The following is a 19791-nucleotide window of genomic DNA, read 5'->3' on the forward strand; positions in this document are numbered from 1 at the left end:
AACATGCTAATGGAAATAGCCTGAATGAAATGTGTCAGGATACAGATACTGAATAGAAGATTTTGAATAGAATTATCTTGGTTGATTGCATAAGCAATACCTCTTATTGCCGGAATAACACCTTAACGGCACAATAATGACGACATGACAATGAATGTAAATCAAGAACTGCATGTGGGTTTATTTCACACTTGAGAAAACAGTGGATTTAATTGTGTGAACCGAAATGTACTGTACAATATTAATGATAGAACATCAAAATGTATAATTCATAGTGCATTGCTTTATTTTGTATTTATTTCCTTTTTTTTTTTTTTTTTGTCAGTTTCTTTTGTACGTGCATCTTGAAAAGATGCAGGCGCCAGTAAAATTTCTCTGCTTAAGTCAGTCTGCAGGAACTTAATTTTATTCAAAAATGTGATTTTTTTTTTTCTTTACATTTTATATACATAGGAATTGAATATAAAATGACAATATAAAAAGTTCAAAGTGAAAGCATACAGCCGTAAGGTACAAAGGAAGCAGAACTGTTCCAAATGGTAAGATATGTAACATGTACTCTTAAATTGTTATCTTTTATTTACATGGAACATAATCCGATATTTGCCCCAGACTGTCCTCTTCTTTTTTTTTTCTCAGCCAGAGAAGGACTGCATTGAAGTACGAATGTAACCCCTTGGATGCCTGACCACTCGAATGGATGGTAAATCTTCTGATGCCCAAAGGTTTAACAAGTCGGTAGCAAAAAAAGGATGAAATGCAGCACAATTGTAGGAAGATAAGCTTGTATCGGAGCTTGTATTTGCAAATAATTAGAAAACATATAATTCATGTCGCAAAAAGAAATTATTTCTACATGTTTGAATAAAATATTGGCATACAACAACTTGCTCTAGTAAAACATTATTTTCCATTGTGATACGGAATCTTTTCTGTATATTCTATTTTTTTCAGTTTTGCATTATTATGATTTATTTTTCTACACGTGTGGCAGAGTAACCCTAGGAGTACTATATAGCCTTCCTCCCTTACCCTAGGGCTGCATACATACTTTTTTTTTTTCAATCTAAGATCTGTACTCAGTATTTATTACTATAATATATTTTAATTTAATTTTAATTTTTTTGGAATCATATAAAGACTTTAATTAAATATGTTTTATCTATCAAAAGGCACAGAAATGCTATGGCAGTGCTCAAAGGGTTAACTTGATGCCACAAGATTTTCCAACCTTTTATTGTCATGGCAACGTGTTAATTTTAGGATGTTTGTTTTTATGTCATTGTTCTTTGTGTTTCTTTGTGGTTAAATTAATGTCTCTCAATAGTGTCTCCCACTACATTCTACAAAAGATAGCTTAACATCAAGAACAGATGTTGAAAATTAAAGGTCAGACATTGACTCACAAAAAAAAACATGCACAAATCAAAGACAAAGAGAATATAAATATAAATATAAAATATGTGTAAGAAAAAAAAAAATCCAGATAGGCAGTTCAGCAACAAAAATAAGACTGATTTCATAGGCTCAGCTCAGGCCTAGTGCAGTATTATGAATATGTTTAGTGCAATGTTCTTGTGGTCACTTGCATACCTGGCTGCATAACTGGATGTTACTGTTTTTCCAATTCAGTTACATATATCACATGATCCTCTGGGGACTTTCCATGTGTTTTGCTGAGGTGCAGTTTAACTGCGTGTTTGCTTGCAAAAGTCCGGTTGCAGAGCTTACACTGGAATGTGGAGCCTGAGTCCTCCTCAATAAGTCCAATTGAGCTTAGAGCCTTGTTGTTGATAACTTTTGAAACATTCTGCTGCTCTTGAATTTGATTTAGAGAAAGCTTTGAAAGATCCTTTAGACTAAATCCTAGATGTGTCTCTAAATGACTTATGTATGTTGAAGCAGTCCGGAACTGAGAGGCACAATCATTACAAAAGAAAACAGGATGTCCCGTGTCCAGATTCTTTAAAAATTTTGTTCCCCCTGTCCTCCTTAGTTGATATTTGACATTGGCCAACCAATGGCTAATTGTTGTCATTGAAAGACCAGTAAACTTAGAGATGTGTACCCGTTCTTGAGGACCTAAGTCTGACATGATATATTTGCCTTCAGCTGTCTCCCGTAAACTAGAAGCAAACTGGGCCTGAAGTATAAGGAGATGCTGTGGGTTCCAGTTGGACTGTCTGCCCTTTCTTTTATGTACAGGAGATAACTCATCCAATGCTTCTTCGAAACTGCTGCCATCGGCATCTGACTTTTCGGAAACAGTTGACGGTGTCGAAGACTTGGGTGTTAAACGTCCAGTGAGATTCTTCACCATATCAGAAATATCCATTAGTGCACTTTCTCTAAGCGGTGAGGATACTGGGTCAGTCATACTTGCAACAAGAGGTTTATTTTTGGATTTTGTCAAGTCTATCGGCTGGTCGCTATTGTCATAGTAGTACCGATCAATAGACTCTACTTGTTTGACTGGAGTGGTTGGATAGATAGGTTTGTCTAACATACTATTGCTAATTTTGTATAACATTGCTAATGGATCCAAAGATGGACTAACTGGTTTTGACACTTTGCCTAAATGTGTGTTCATAATCGACTGTAATGCACTCAGTGGATTAATGAATGATGGCTCAGTTGAATGATCTGTTATAATTCCTAAGGTGTTGCACCCATTAGTAATTTTTGTTTTATGAGATTCTGTACCATTAGGTGTGTGGGGTTCCAAAGGAGCTTCCTTTTTTATCTTCTGAAGGTCAGCATCTGGGGATTTCTTTATAGTCTTTGCGTTGGTTTCCTCTGTTTTAAGAATGTCTTTGTTTTCTTTTGCTACTGGAGATAAGGGTTTAACTGGAGTCACTTTTTCCTTCTCTGTGGGCTTTTCTTCTTTCTTTACATTTATTTTTCCAGTCACCTTCTCCACTAATTCTTCCATCGCAGATACATTGCTTTTGTGAGGTGGGGGTGATAGGCTACCAGGAGAATGGACCAAAGCATTATGTTCAGATGCCATGGATTTGACACTACTGGCATATGATGGTTGCATTTGCACACTCTGTACAGTTGGCTGCAATGTTTTTACAGATCCTGGCAACTGATAAGCAGCATGTATACTAGGATATCCGCCCCACGATGGTGCTCCATTTTGAGCCTTACTAATTGCAGAGGACACTGTATTTTCCAGTGACTTTAAAATATCCAGTCCACCTTTAGGACTATCATCTAAATCTTCCTCTCTGAGGTATTGATATGAAGTAGCAGGCTCAATTTTTTCAGGTTCTTCATTTTCTTCCTTTATTTTCTTTTCTGGCTCAGGATTGACCACTTTTTCCTGTTCGACTTCTTTTCTGTCCTCGGAGTGTGGAGATGCAGCTGGCGATTCTGGCTGCTTTTTTATATAAGATGCTGGTAATCTGGCATGGGTAGTTGGGGGTAAAGGAATTGACTGAATTTTTTCTTCTACAACTGCATCTAAAACTAGTTGCTTTCCTTTTTTAGAGGCCGAATTGGTCACTTTTAGGAAATGTCCAGTGACCATCATGTGAGCAGTAAGTTGTTGTAAAGTATCATGAGAGCTGCCACACTCCATGCACTTCAAAATTTGAGCCTTGCGTGCCTCAAACTGCCATGTATAACTAGCACCATTTTGATAGCCATATCTATTATTAGGGGTCACATAAGGATTGGCAGCTTTAGGGTCCTTTGCATTATCAGTTCCTGAGGCCCCTGGAGAGATTCCTGCTTGATCAGGTGACTCAGGTGATGATATATCCTGAAGAGCACGTTTTTTTGTTGTAGGGACCAGCTTTGTAATGGCTGGTACTGGCTCTTTCAGAGGCACTTTTTGGTAATGCTTCGTTTTAATCATGTGAACACTGAGATCTTGCAGAGACTCAAAGGAATGTCCACAATACATACACTTCAGAACTTTCTGTGCATCTTCCTTTCCTTCCATTTCCATAAGTGATCTTTTTCTAGGTTTAGACCAACGTCTGGTTCTTTCAGCTTCTCTGTCTCGATTATCATCACGATAATGTCCTGTTTCATTCATGTGAACAGTTAGCTGTACCAGTGTGTCATAAGCTGCACTGCAGTCTTTGCATCGGAACTTACTGGCACCAGTAAAAACAGACCCATATAGTTTATTGTTTTGCCGGTAGAGCTGCACTGTGCTAAACAGGCTAGGTTCTGGCAGAAGTCCATATGATGTTTGTTGCAATGTTTTAGCCAGTGCAGCTTGGTGCCAGTCATATCCAGAAGCACTGTTATTATTTATATTGTTGCTTGTACTAACACTAATACTAGTACTTGTATTAGTACTACTACTGCTACTTATAATGGGTGTAGGTGTAACAGAATTAGGATTTGCATCTGCATTCTCACTTTGCTTGCTTGTATCTACACTTGTGGTTGGACTTGACTTCTTCAGATCTAATGCCAGAGTGGACCAACTGCATTCTGAAAGCAAATTAGTATACACTGCTTTAATTTGTGCCAAACTGTCCTGAGGGTAAGATGAATTGTCTGCATTCTGGCTGTCTTCTCTGTCTTGTCCATCCTTGGAGGAAGTACTTTTGAAATCTGCTAGATGATCGCTCGTTTCACTAAATGGAGACCCATAGCCAGCATCATGATTAGTTTCACTACTAACAGGGGAATTTTGGTAGCTCTGAGTCTCTTTGTTTTCTGGTTCTTCACTAAACAAATATTCACTGTCTTGGACATCTAAGGAAAGTCCATCATCTTCTACATTGTCCTCATCGATTTCAGCTGCCTTTAATTCTTCTGCAGGAACATATGCTGAAAAACAAAACAATAAAAACTGTTAGAAATTTGCTAAAGAAATATATGTATGCATGGTTAGATCAATTTGCTATATGATAATAAAAGTATTTGTGAGAATACATACACTTCTAGCTATAATGCTATGATATATCTTGTATACATACTCACAAAAAAGAAGCATCTACTAAACCAAAATCACATTAATGACTCCACATTTTTAAGTAGCTTTTATGCAAGTTAGCAAACTAAGCCCTGGGCTGAGATAGGAGGAATCATCTTCTATGAAAGTAAGAAAAGACCTCTTGAACTAAATTTCAAGATAGACTATATTAAGTACCATATATGACATGTATACATAAACGTCAAGCTTGTGCCAAACTATCTTTATGATTTACGGAATTGCAGGTAGTGGGAAGGTATCAAGAAATATCACTTATAAATTCATGCTAGACTAGTAAGCCTCAGTTAAAAGGAAATAGGCAAAGAGAAGATACATAGACAAACTAAAGGACATTTAGGCAGTGAGAAGACATATCGGCAGAGGTACGGCAGATAGGCAAGGTATAGGCATTTACGTTGAGAGAAAGGAACATAGGCAGAGAGAAAGGCACATACACAGACAGATGGGACATAGATAGATGGAAAGTACTTAGACACAGGGAAGACAAGTAAACTGAAGATGATTAGACACAGGAAAGTTGATTAGGCAGAGGGAAGGAGCATAGGCAGAGGGAAGGCACAAAGGCAGAATGAAGGCACATAGGAAAAGGGAAGGCACAAAGGCAGAAAAAAGGCACATAGGGAGAGGGAAGGCACATAGGAAGAGGGAAGGCACATAGGCAGAAAAAAGGCACATAGGCAGAGGGAAGGATCTTAGGCAGAAGGAAAGGCACATAGAAAGAGAGATGACACATAGAAGGAAAGGCACAAGGGAAGAGAAAAGGCACAGGAGGCACACGTAAGCAGAGGGAAGATCCTTAGAGAGAAAATGCATAAGCATACATTTCTCAAATACTAAATTGCCTAAGTACATTGTTAGTTTCAGCATTCATATTGAAGTCCTTGCTAATCATAGGTATATATGAACTGTGGCCTATACTGTTTGGATAGTCTTGTCCAGGATGCTGACAACCAAGTTATAATAGAAGAAAATTGTTCTCCCCAAAAAATACAAGTGTGACCTCAGCTTCTTGAAATCTGAAGAGAAGTGATATCCATGAACAGATGGTCATGGTATCAAAATACTCGGAAGCCTGCTGGCAAGGCTCCCAACATTGTGCATGTGCATAGATGAAAGATTGATGCAAATAATCATAAAGCTGAATCGCTAAAAATATTCAAGATAGCTGGGATAAAAGAATATGTGGGTAAATTAGATAAGAGAGTTAAAACACTGAGAATGAAATGGGAATTTCAAAAAACACACCATCTTTGCAAGCTCATAGATTTTTTTAAAGTTATAAACTGCTTATTTTTATGTATGGAAAGTATTTTTTAGCATAATTTATTTAGTTTGCATGTTATTTTTCACATTTTTATTAGAGATGCCAATGTGAACATGCTTTAGCTTGTGTAAACAAAAGTGAAGATGTACAAGAGGTTGCAACTACCCAGCCTAGTATAAGGATCTGAAAGGTTCACAATTGTAAATTCTCCCATACACAATAGATAGTTGTGGAACGATTGGCCGACAACTAAAGGTACCGTTACACTAAACGATTTACCAACGATCACGACCAGCGATACGACCTGGCCATGATGGTTGGTAAGTCATTGTGTGGTCGCTGGAGAGCTGTCAAACAGACAGCTCTCCAGCGACCAACGATGCCGAAGTCCCCGGGTAACCAGGGTAAACATTGGGTTACTAAGCGCAGGGCCGCGCTTAGTAACCCAATGTTTACCCTGGTTACCATTGTAAATGTAAAAAAAAAAAACACTACATACTTACATTCCGGTGTCTGTCACGTCCCCCGCCGTCACCTTCCCGCACTGACTGTCAGCGCCGGCCGGCCGTAAAGCAGACGTCACCGCTGTGCTCTGCTTTACGGCCGGCCGGCGCTGACACAGTCAGTGCGGGAAGCTGACGGCGGAGGACGTGACAGACACCGGAATGTAAGTATGTACTGTTTGGTTTTTTTACATTTACAATGGTAACCAGGATAAACATCGGGTTACTAAGCGCGGCCCTGCGCTTAGTAACCCGATGTTTACCCTGGTTACAAGTGAACACATCGCTAGATCGGCGTCACACACGCCGATCCAGCGATGACAGTGGGTGATCCAGCAACAAAATAAAGTTCTGGCCTTCTAGCTCCGACCAGCGATGTCACAGCAGGATCCTGATTGCTGCTGCGTGTCAAACACAATGAGATCGCTATCCAGGACGCTGCAACGTCACGGATCGCTATCATTATCGTTCAAAAGTTGCTCAGTGTGAAGGTACCTTTACTCTCCTGACATGTCCGGTGTTCTTTAAGACTGAGTGACTGCCAGAGGAATCTCTCTGAGATCAAAAAGATTGTCAGTCTGAAATTGGATTTGCTAGATCTTCCAGGAGAACCCTATACACATTAGACTGTTGGCTGGGCCTGCTAATATCAGTCAGTTCGGCTTATGTTAATGTGAATGGGAGCCCTTGGATTCAATTACGGTAGTTAAATAATCATAGGTAGAGAATTGCTGTACATATAGTATATCTATTAAAACAAAACATTCAAATTAATACATTTTTGGTACATGAAATGAAATCACAATAAATCCTTCATCTTTATAAAAAAATGTTCAGTCTCATCTGTATAATATATAGCTAACAGAAGCATTTTTTACTGTTATCTCAAAAATGAGTTAACATAGTGGATGTGAGAAAATATATGACCATTTTCCATTTGCTCTCTGCAAGTACAGTACAGACCAAAAGTTTGGACACACCTTCTCATTTAAAGATTTTTCTGTAATTACATGACTATGAAAATTGTACATTCACACTGAAGGCATTAAAACTATGAATTAACACATGTGGAATTATATACTTAACAAAAAAGTGTGAAACAACTGAAATTATGTCCTATATTCTAGGTTCTTCAAAGTAGCCACCTTTTGCTTTGATGACTGCTTTGCACACTCTTGGCATTCTCTTGATGAACATCAAGAGGTAGTCACCGGGAATGGTTTTCATTTCACAGGTGTGCCCTGTCAGTTTAATAAGTGAGATTTCTTGCCTTATAAATGGTGTTGGGACCATCAGTTGTGTTGTGCAGAAGTCTGGTGGATACACAGCTGATACTCCTACTGAATACACTGTTAGAATTTGTATTATGGCAAGAAAAAAGCAGCTAAGTAAAGAAAAACGAGTGGCCATCATTACTTTAAGAAATGAAGGTCAGTCAGTCCGAAAAATTGGGAAAACTTTGAAAGTGTCCCCAAAAGCAGTGGCAAAAACCATTAAGCGCTACAAAGAAACTGGCTCACATGAGGAACGCCCCAGGAAAGGAAGACCAAGAGTCACCTCTGCTTCTAAGGATAAGTTTATCCAAGTCACCAGCCTCAGAAATCGCAGGTTAACGGCAGCTCAGATTAGAGACCAGGTCAATGCCACACAGAGTTCTAGCAGCAGACACATCTCTACAACACCTGTTAAGAGGAGACTTTGTGCAGCAGGCCTTCATGGTAAAACAGCTGCTAGGAAACCACTGCTAAGGACAGGCAACAAGCAGAAGAGACTTGCTTGGGCTAATGAACACAAGGAATGGAAATTAGACCAGTGTAAACATGTGCGACACAGAAAAGGTGAACGGATGGACTCTACATGCCTGGTTCCCTCCATGAAGCATGGAGGAGGAGGTGTGATGGTGTGGGGGTGCTTTGCTGGTGACACTGTTGGGGATTTATTCAAAATTGAAGGCATACTGAACCAGCATGGCTACCACAGCATCTTGCAGCGGCATGTTATTCCATCCGTTTGCATTTAGTTGGACCAACATTTATTTTTCAACAGGACAATGACCTTAAGCACACCTCCAGGCTGTGTAAGGGCTATTTGACCAAGAAGGAAAGTGATGCGGTGCTACGCCAAATGACCTGGCCCCCACAGTCACCAGACCTGAACCCAATCGAGATTGTTTGGGGTGAGCTGGACCGCAGAGTGAAGGCAAAAGGGCCAACAAGTGCTAAGAATCTTTGGGACCTCCTTCATGATTTTTGGAAGACCATTCCCGGTGACTACCTCTTGAAGCTCATCAAGAGAATGCCAAGAGTGTGCAAAGCAGTCATCAAAGCAAAAGGTGGCTACTTTGAAGAACCTAGAATACAAGACATAATTTCAGTTGTTTCACACTTTTTTGTTAAGTATATATTTCCACATGTGTTAATTCATAGTTTTGATGCCTTCAGTGTGAATGAACAATTTTCATAGTCATGAAAATACAGAAAAATCTTTAAATGAGAAGGTGTGTCCAAACTTTTGGTCTGTACTGTACATTTTTCATAGACTATTCACACAGGTATCAGTCCTGCTTGAAACCTATAATTCTATAGAAAATAGAATCATAGAATCGTAGAACGTTAGAGTTGGAACAGATGTCTGTCCAGCCTCTGTTTGAAGACTTCCATTGAAGGAGAACTCACCACCACTCGTGGCAGCCTGTTCCCCTCACTGATCGCCCTCCCCAACACAAGCTGAAGTGAATTCCCAGTTTTTCTTTTTCTTTTAACTTTTTCTGTGTTATAGCAATGCCAATGTGTTAAACAGTATATTATCCAAAGCTGAATTTACATGCTTTATCTAAAAGTGACAGTTTGCTTCACCTTCTTAGCTGATGTACTTTTTTTTTTCTAAATACTTATTCATGGTTTTTCAAGCAGAAAATCTGCACTCATCAGGTTTGATCAGTGTTGTGCAAAAAAAAAAAAGCATGGAAATTGCCTTGTTTTGTCCAAAATTAAATGTTGTATTTGGGATTTCATGTGACGGTCGACATGAATCTCTCTGCTGGTGTTGTCGGTAACACCTGTATGCACCATCCTATGTCTTAGGAAGCATGTGTGACATGTCTGCCATGTTAGCTGTTGTCTCCAACATAATGAAATCAGCCAGAAACCTAAGAATTCAAGTTAAACTTTCAAACAAGGCTCATTCAGTTCATACACAACCCAGGCATATGGAGGAAAAACAAGAATGAAGAGATAGTGGGACCGGAAGCTAAATCCAGCATCTCCCCATGTTTTACAGAATAAGTATGTGTGCGGTGTGGGTTTTTTTTTTTTTTTGTAAGTACTGCCGTGAGTTGCCAACATGGAATGCCTTCTGGATGGCAGTGTCTATTCATTCTGATGAAACAGATGTGCTGTCTTCTCTGGATAACATTAAATGCTGTGCAAAATAATTTAAGCAGACACAATGCGAAATATGAATATTTGCGGTGCACGGAGACAGCTTTCAAATGTGTTTCTTGTTCTACATTGTGCTGATGAAAGACAACCATCAAAGCCCCACACGCAAATAAATTGTTAAAAAATGATACCTCAACTAAAGACATTTCAATCTTTTGGTTGTAAGAATCTACATTTCATTTAATTATCTGCGTTAATGAATTTCATTCTGAAATTATACTTTTAGCCAGGACATGTTTAAACGAGCGCGCCTGTAATTGTTTTTATGCATCTCATAGGGTTAACGATTCCCTTTAACTGTAGCAAGCAATTGTGAATTAAAAGTGCTTTACACGCTTAGAAAAATCTGGCTGCTTTTTTTTTTTTGCCGTAAACGGCACCCCACCTATCGCCAGGTCGTGTCCGGTACTGCAGGAAAGCCATGTTACATTGATAAATGTAATCAATAATGGAGCTTTTTTTTTCAAAATCCAAAAAGTTCAAAAAAGGACAGACGAAATATAATCCGATGCTAAGGCCAATGGTTCCACTGTAAAAGTATAAATGTTGCCCTATATTTAAAAACAGTACAGTCATGTTAGTATCTGACACCGCAGAGATTCATTTTTAATAATGTATCTGGAAATATTGTGATCCAATGCAAATTTTACACATTGTGAAAAATGGTAAAATTGAGACATTTTGGAAACCGACAGTTTTTCGTAAAAACATTCAAGATAACGTCTTTAAGTATGAGCGTTGTAATGCTAAATTGTACAGATATTTATATGCATAAAATATATAAGGATGTTCTTTTTACAGCAGATTACACCATAAAGGTACACATCATTATAAAAAAAAATATTAGGAGAAAAACGTAAGAAAAAAGAAGGGACGGAGGAGGAAATATCATCTTGTCGAGAATGCTATTTCTCCAAGATGTCTGATGAAATACAAGTCATTTAAAAAGCTGGTATTCAAAGATGGTTGTCACTTTAGATAGGGGCTGGCACGGCTCACCTAGACATGTGACACTTTGGTGGAAGTTAGGTCTGCTGCAATATTGAGAGCAGGAGAGATCAGGCTGACAAAGACTGCAAGGCCGGGTTGCCTCAGGCTGTTAGAGAATGAATTCATCATGCAAGTGAATTTTCTTCTCCATTTTTACTACTTGCTGAAAATGAGATTCTATTTCTGTTTTATATAAAATGTTATAAAAATTAAATATGAACCAGAGCCTTTTATACTATGCTCCGTTATGTTTTTACATATAGTTTACACCTTTTATTTAGCAGGCGGTTCTTTCTTGAGAAATTATAGGCGATATGTCGCTATATACAGATAGATGTTAGATTTTTGTATACCATATAATATGAAAATAGATCGATAATAATAATGATTTTTATTTTTATAGCGCCAATATATTCTGCAGCACTTTACAGTTTTAGAAATAGATAGATACATACATAGAAAAAAGCAGATTTCATCCTATGCGGCTTTTAGGCTCAAAATGAGAGTGCCTTTCTCATGATTCATTCAAATCCATTCTTTCATCATCTGCCCCAATATTTTAGAGTTTTTGTATGCAAGGCTATTTTTTGGCTGATAACCTTGGGGTCTTTTCACCCATTTTCACATGGAAACACTTGCTTTTTTATAAATAGATCGATAGATAGATAGATATGGGATAGATAGATAGATAGATAGATAGATAGATAGATAGATAGATATGAGATAGATAGATAGATAGATATGGGGATGATGGATAGATAGATAGATAGATAGATAGATAGATAGATAGATAGATAGATAGATAGATAGATAGATAGATAGATATGGGAAAGATAGATGATAGATAGGTAAATAGATAGATAGATATGGGATAGATAGATAGATAGATAGATAGATAGATAGATAGATAGATAGATATGGGCTAGATAGATAGATAGATAGATAGATATGAGATAGATAGATAGATAGATAGATAGATAGATAGATAGATAGATAGATAGATAGATAGATATGGGGATGATGGATAGATAGATAGATAGATAGATAGATAGATAGATAGATAGATAGATATGGGAAAGATAGATGATAGATAGGTAAATAGATAGATAGATATGGGATAGATAGATAGATAGATAGATAGATAGATAGATATGGGCTAGATAGATAGGTAGATAGATAGATAGATAGATATGAGATAGATAGATAGATATGGGGATGATGGATAGATAGATAGATAGATAGATACTAGATAGATAGATAGTTAGTTAGATAGATAGATAGATAGATAGATAGATAGATAGATAGATAGATAGATAGATAGATATGGGAAAGATAGATGATAGATAGGTAAATAGATAGATAGATATGGGATAGATAGATAGATAGATAGATAGATAGATAGATAGATAGATAGATAGATAGATAGATAGATAGATAGATATGGGCTAGATAGATAGATAGATAGATAGATAGATAGATAGATAGATAGATAGATAGATATGAGATAGATAGATAGATATGGGGATGATGGATAGATAGATAGATAGATAGATAGATAGATAAATAGATAGATACTAGATAGATAGATAGTTAGATAGATAGATAGATAGATAGATATGGGAAAGATAGATGATAGATAGGTAAATAGATAGATAGATATGGGATAGATAGATAGATAGATAGATAGATAGATAGATAGATAGATATGGGCTAGATAGATAGATTGATAGATAGATAGATATGGAAAATATAGATAGATAGATATGGGGATGATAGATAGGTAAATAGATAGATATGGGATAGATAGATAGATAGATAGATAGATAGATAGATAGATAGATAGATAGATAGATAGATAGATATGGAAAATATAGATAGATAGATAGATAGATAGATAGATGAAAGATAGATGATAGATAGGTAGATAGATAGATATGGGATAGATAGATAGATAGATAGATAGATAGATAGATAGATAGATAGATAGATATGGAAAATATAGATAGATAGATAGATGAAAGATAGATGATAGATAGGTAGATAGATAGATATGGGATAGATAGATAGATAGATAGATAGATAGATAGATAGATAGATAGATAGATAGATAGATAGATATGGGGATGATAGATAGATAGATAAATAGATAGATATGGAATAGATAGATAGATACTAGATAGATAGATAGATATGGGATGGATAGATAGATAGATAGATAGATAGATAGATAGATAGATAGATAGATAGATAGATATGGGATAGATAGATAGATAGATAGATAGATATGGGATGGATAGATAGATAGATAGATAGATAGATAGATAGATAGATAGATAGATAGATAGAGAGAAGCAGGCTCCCCCTGGGGGGAGCAGACTCCATGAGTTAATGGCCAGAGGCTCTGGGGGGAGCAGGCTCCCTCTGGGGGGAGCAGGCTCCTTGGTTTGGCAGATAGAGCCTCTGGGGGGAGCAGGCTCCCTCTGGGGGTGAGCAGGCTTTTTGGGTTTAGGTCCAGAGCCTTTTTGGAGTTTGTTAAAAATCGTTATCGCGCAAAAATATCTAATCAAGACTTAACCAGGTGCGTTATTCTTAAAAGAAAAATGTCATGATATCCTGAAGAAAGAATAGTGGTTTATTGAGTTATCCACCATCGCAGAAAGAACATAAAAGGTAGATGAAATAGTTACAAACAGAGTGTCCACCACCATAAAGCCCTGATACATGAAGGTGAAACAGAAAAACCAGAACCCCCGGAACAGCCCAGCCAAACCCAACCGGAGCAGAACACCAATCACAACAACCTGACAAAAGCCGGAATTAGGAAGATGGCAGATGAAGGCCAGGAGAGGTATGTCAGTGACTGGAAGAATGATATCATCAGCTCACAGAAACTGACCATGTACCGGAGCCTACAGAGAGACTACAGACTGGCCCCATATCTGGAGAAACTCCCGGACCCCAGAGACCGCCAGATCCTGAGCCGATATAGACTCAGTGCCCACAGTCTGGCCATCGAATGTGGCCGACACAGGCAGAGCTACAAGCCCAGGGAGGAAAGACTGTGCCAACACTGTGATCAGGAGGCCATAGAGGACGAAACCCACTTCCTGCTACACTGCTCCAAATACTCAGCAGTGAGGGACACTCACTTCAGGAGACTCTCACATCTCTTCCCAGACTTCATCACCATGAAGGAGGAAGAGAAAACCTATATCTTGCTGGGAGAAGAAGAGAGAGCGGTGGAGATAGCAGCGCGGTATGTGAGCGAATGTCATAGACTACGAGAAAGAGAACTATGATGCCATGGACTATAGCCCCCAACCTGGACCTGCCCCATCCACCTCCCCTATGCCATGGACTATAGCCCCCACCCTGGATCTGCCCCATCCATCTCCCCTATGCCATGGACTATAGCCCCCACCCTGGATCTGCCCCATCCACCTCCCCCCACAGCTCCTACCCAACATCCCCTCAGTCCCTATCCCTATTGCCTCTATACACTTGCTTTGGCAAAACTGATGTGTATTTGGTCGTGCCAATAAAGCTTCTTTGAATCTTGAATCTTGAATCTTGATAGATAGATATGGGATAGATAGATACTAGATAGATAGATAGATAGATATGGGATGGATAGATAGATAGATAGATAGATAGATAGATAGATATGGCATAGATAGATAGATAGATAGATAGATAGATATGGGATAGATAGATAGATACTAGATAGATAGATAGATAGATATGGGATAGTTAGATAGATAGATAGATAGATAGATAGATAGATAGATAGATAGATAGATAGATAGATAGATAGATACTAGATTGCAGGCAATACATTGAGATATTGCCCATACATACAAACTGGATCACTACATATATTCCATTTATTAAACTTCACTGGAAAAAAATCACAGATAAAACCTGATTACCGTAGTTATTATATGCTGTTATGTAAGTTGTATGACATCTGCTAAAAAAAGGAATAGGACACTTTCCAACAGAGTATTATATAAAATTACGACCAATCTACTACTTACATATTGACTGTTTTTAGTTTTGGTCATCTAAACAGAATTGTTTTTTATTTTCTGGAATATTTGTCACAGTTACCGTAAACATTAGTTACAATATCTTGATTTCAAGGCCCAGTCTAGAATCCTATACCATCGATATAAAAAGTCTGCATTGCACTTACGTTATGGGATCACAATAAACAAAGGATTGCTGAAAATATACACTTAATAATGTGGAAAGAGTGGACCGAGGAGGCTACACCGGAGCCCCGAAATAAGCTAAATTGCATATCTAATGCTTAATAGATCATTGCACATTCCAATCCTCTTTGTGTCTTTCACAGTTGAATAAGAACATTAGCCCGAATGAAGTGCGTCTCTTAAGCCACACGGCAAGTAACTAAAGCACAAAAAAGTCTTATTTTCCAACCAGTGATGATAACAGGACGAAAACATGCCGGATTGCATAAAAATATGCATGCCGTGCTCAATGCAGAATGGCTAGGGTATATCTCAAGTGCTTCTCAAGTGCAAATATATCAAATCAATTCCAAAAAGGAACAGAATTAAAAAAAAAAAATTGTAGACCTGCTTGGCTTGTGGCAGATCTGTCTTTTCATGAGGCCTGTAACTTGTTAAATCAGTAAGAATACCTGTCACAGATATCCCGCTACACCATTTGGCTGATGTCAAACCTAAATAAACCAGATCAGAAAACCAGCAAGTGGCAGGAACGTAAATGAAATAGGAGAGGATCTGTCTAACTGTACCTCGCATGGCTTGCTCGCTGATTTTTTTTTTTTTTTTTATTTTGGAGGAGGGAAATAGTGGCAATCACCGCAGTCATTTGTAGTACTAATGTCCAATTCAGCCTCCTTTCATTCTCCTTATTTAGTTGGTCAGAATGGTTTCATAGCCGACACGGGGAAGCTGTGCTGTTTAGCAGGCTGTTTAATGGGAAAGTGGCAGTCTTATTTCTTTTCGAGATTTGGTTTGTCACTAGGTCTCCATTACATGCCACTCAGCTTTGATGCCTTTGGACAGGACTGATCAAAAGATGTCATTTGACCTACACAGCATGGCAGAAACTTGGAGAAGTCTCATAAAGGGACACTTTGGCTGTAAATAAAATGACATTATTATTTCCTCTGTCCTATCATGTAGAAAAGCCAATTATGGTAATGCGCTGCATGTCAATGGGAATATAGCAATCTTTTTTGGAGCAGGCAATGCACGCATCAGTGTTGCAACTCTCCTTCCTGTGAAAATATGCCCACTGGAAACAAGGTGATAGATGTCTTCAAGTCTCCTAATAAATTCTAAGGCAGCCATAAAAAGTGCGGAGTCAGCAAAACAATTGAAAGTATAAAATGCAAACTGTTAAGTTTTCAAATTATCTTGTAATTTCATCTTGAATGATTTATATACCGTCACTGAGCGCTTGCATCACTCTCCATTGTTTTGACTGGCAAGGAAGGCAATTTATGGCACTACTAAACCTTTAGTACCCACTAATACGTCGAAAAAAAAAATCCTGACTCTAAAACAGAGCAAGATCTCGACCTTGTTGCTGTGCAGCAGCTTCTTTTAAAGTTGCAGAAGAGGCTTTTGCGATTGTTGTGCCTTACAGTAGGTTGGTATTATATTTGTTTAGATTGGATACTTCAACAGTAGGGTTAGGAACAATTAAATTGTTTTGAAACTTTTGGGTAAAATTTAACCTATGCTGGTCATAGACAGCCCCCTGTTATTTTTTCTAATCCATCAATCAGAGAGGTCAGGTGGGGTATTGTGACATTGCCACTAATGAAAATTCGAAAATTCCAATTTTCAATGGCAGTGCAGGATAAGCGTGTTCCGATCCTGCCCAGCACGAAGCTCATCTATTTAAATATCTAGATTTAAGTCAACCTTTTCTTCTCCTGATTATCGGAGCAATGCATTTATAGCTGTGCCAAATAAATATAGAATAATACTTTTCAATTTTATTATTTTGTATCTGACTAATTGAATGTGAAGTGTATTTGTATAGCAGAATTAAACATGAAGTATGCAGTAAGGAAAGTAAAAAAAACCCATAAAATCAGGGGACCGTCACCAAACTCGCTATACTAATATATGTGGCTATTAGCAATTTTTTATCAATTACAGGCAATTATCCTTTTACCACTTTAGCACTACCCACCAGTAGGTCCTGGGTTAAGAAATAAGGTAGCAAAATGTCCTTAGGAGAGAAGGCAGACGCATCATCAGCACAGTGCTCAATTAGCGCATTGTGTGGAATACACTGCAGGTGCCGCTATTCATCCCTGCAGTCATGTGACTAATCCCATGAAAATCCAATTATATTTGGGATATTTAACTTTACAAACTTCAGAGCTAACCTTAAATACTCTGAATCTTTTACGCTACCTGGAAAATCCTTACCGTGGAGAATAATGACCTAGGATATTGAGAACCAGTAATCAGTAATACCAAAACAAGGTGTCCATGATGGCTGTCATAAATGTACTAAATCCTGGAATATAAGAATATACTTATATACCTTTCATTTGTATTGTGTGGTCTTGCTCTACTTGTGTTTGAATGAAAATGTACTTTATTACAGCTCATAGGTCTTATGGCAATATTTAGAGTAATCATCTTAGACATATATGCTAAAGCCCAGCGTATATGGCCTGGAGTACAATTCTGCTGTTCTGGCTTCCAGTTTAGTTTGAGGGGTTCAACTTAACTAGATTAACTTAGACTATGTCTATTTATTTCATGCCATCCCTGTGGGTAAATAGCTATATATGTGGACCTCAAAAATTCAAGGCTTTTCACATACTGTTCATTTGATACTATTGTATTGTCTTTTAGATTTAATGACTAACATATAAGCCTAATGTAGCATAGCGGGCTACCGTGATTCTTGGAAAGTTTCACGTTTACAGAAGGTAGCACACAGCTCTGGATGTAATATCTTCTTTGATACTACATTAGTATTGAACGAGTTAATACAGCATAGAACGTGTTATTGTCAAAAGATTTGGAATTGTTGTGCAAACTAGGAGTAATACGACTCAGAGGGATTTCCAAGCTCAACCAAGGATCAGTCGCAACATCAATTATTAAGCCAATGGCACTTAACACCAAAAGGAACTATGATAGTACAAACTGAATTTTAATAAATCCCTTGGGTGGTCTTCAATTAAACTTACTGACAATATCCCTGAAAATAAGAATATAGTTTAATCAAAATACAGGCCAAAAAACAAATACACAATAAAAAACTTCTTTTATCACAGCTATTGATGCAATTTTCCTTAATTTTGAACAATAACTTTATATTTATCCATGACGGTCTGTCCCTTTGTTCACCATAACCTAATGTGTAGCGTTCCAATGAAATGAGTATATACCTAATAGGAATATACTCACCCTCGGACGCGCCCTGCTTCTTTCCGGCAGCCTTCCTTCCTAAGAATCAGCGCTTGAAGGACCTTCGGTGACGTCGCGGCTTGTGATTGGTCGCGTGAGCGGTCACATGGGCGGTTGCGCGACCAATCACAAGCCGCGACGTCATCTAAGGTCCTTCACATGCTGATTCTAAGGAAGGAAGGCTGCCGGTTAGTACCAGGGCGCGTCAGAGGGTAAGTATAGCAATATTTTTTATTTTAATTCTTTATTTTACACTTAAATATGGATCCCAGGGCCTGAAGGAGAGTTTCCTCTCCTTCAGACCCTGGGAACCGTAGTATCCCATTGCACTGCATTGGGTTTCGTGTTTCGGCCGACCCCGACCCCGACTTTTCCATAGGATCGGCCGATTTCACTCGACCCGACTTTTGAGAAAGTCGGGTTTCGTGAAACCCGACCCGATCCTATAAAAGTAAAAGTCGCTCAACCCTAATGACAGGTATTTAATAGGTTTGGTTTTATCATGTGGGCCAAAGGGTCATTTGTGGGTCTCAATGATTTGGGGCTAAGGTGCAGCTACAACCTCTGTACTACCAATAGTAATTTTTCAGGAAAAAGTAATAATTAACTTACCAACCTCGTACTGTCTCTGCTCTGATATATTCTGGGTCTCTTGGTTTCTGTACCACCTCCTACATGTGTACTACCTCCTACTAAGCGACCAACATGTCACTGCTACAGCTAGTGGTTGACTAGCAGTTAGAGAAGAATGAACATGCTCAGATAAGGTGTTATCCAAGTATACTTGTGTGTTAACCGTGTGTCTTTGATGTGCTCGAAAAATACATTAGAGTCAGTGCGGCTGCAAGTCTCGCAGCTGTTTGACAGCTGCAACACATGTATGGGTTTCCTGTTTGTTTGGCAGTCCCTGCATGTCTTCGTCTGTCGAACAGCCGCAAGACATGCAGATGTGCGGACTCGAACATATTATCCGAGCACGCCTAAGACACTATGTTAGCACACGAGCATGCTCGGATAACACCTTATCCCACCACGTTCACTCATCACTACTGGCAGTGGTTATATACAGTATCTGTCAAAATGAAGTAGGGACCACAGAGACTGGCACCTATCTAAGAAGCTTCAGAACAAGAGTAACAGAGGGTTATTAAGATGAGTATTACTTATTACATTTTTTAAAAATGTAAGTGTCCAG

The 19791-nt window shown here is 38.3% G+C and overlaps 1 protein-coding gene across 1 annotated transcript in view; it reads right to left on the reverse strand.

Annotated features, from left to right (window-relative positions):
• Positions 1-294: 294 nt before the first annotated feature.
• The window catches only part of TSHZ1 (teashirt zinc finger homeobox 1), a 121458-nt gene continuing 101961 nt past the window's right edge, over positions 295-19791 (reverse strand). Inside the window, exon 2 of the mRNA XM_069730957.1 lies at positions 295-4797. Coding sequence (XP_069587058.1) covers positions 1613-4797 — 3185 coding nt within the window. The 3' untranslated portion in view covers positions 295-1612. The remainder of the gene's footprint in view (positions 4798-19791) is intronic.

Source organism: Ranitomeya imitator, chromosome 6 (genome assembly GCF_032444005.1).
Source record: "Ranitomeya imitator isolate aRanImi1 chromosome 6, aRanImi1.pri, whole genome shotgun sequence".
NCBI classification, from domain to species: Eukaryota; Metazoa; Chordata; class Amphibia; order Anura; family Dendrobatidae; genus Ranitomeya; species Ranitomeya imitator.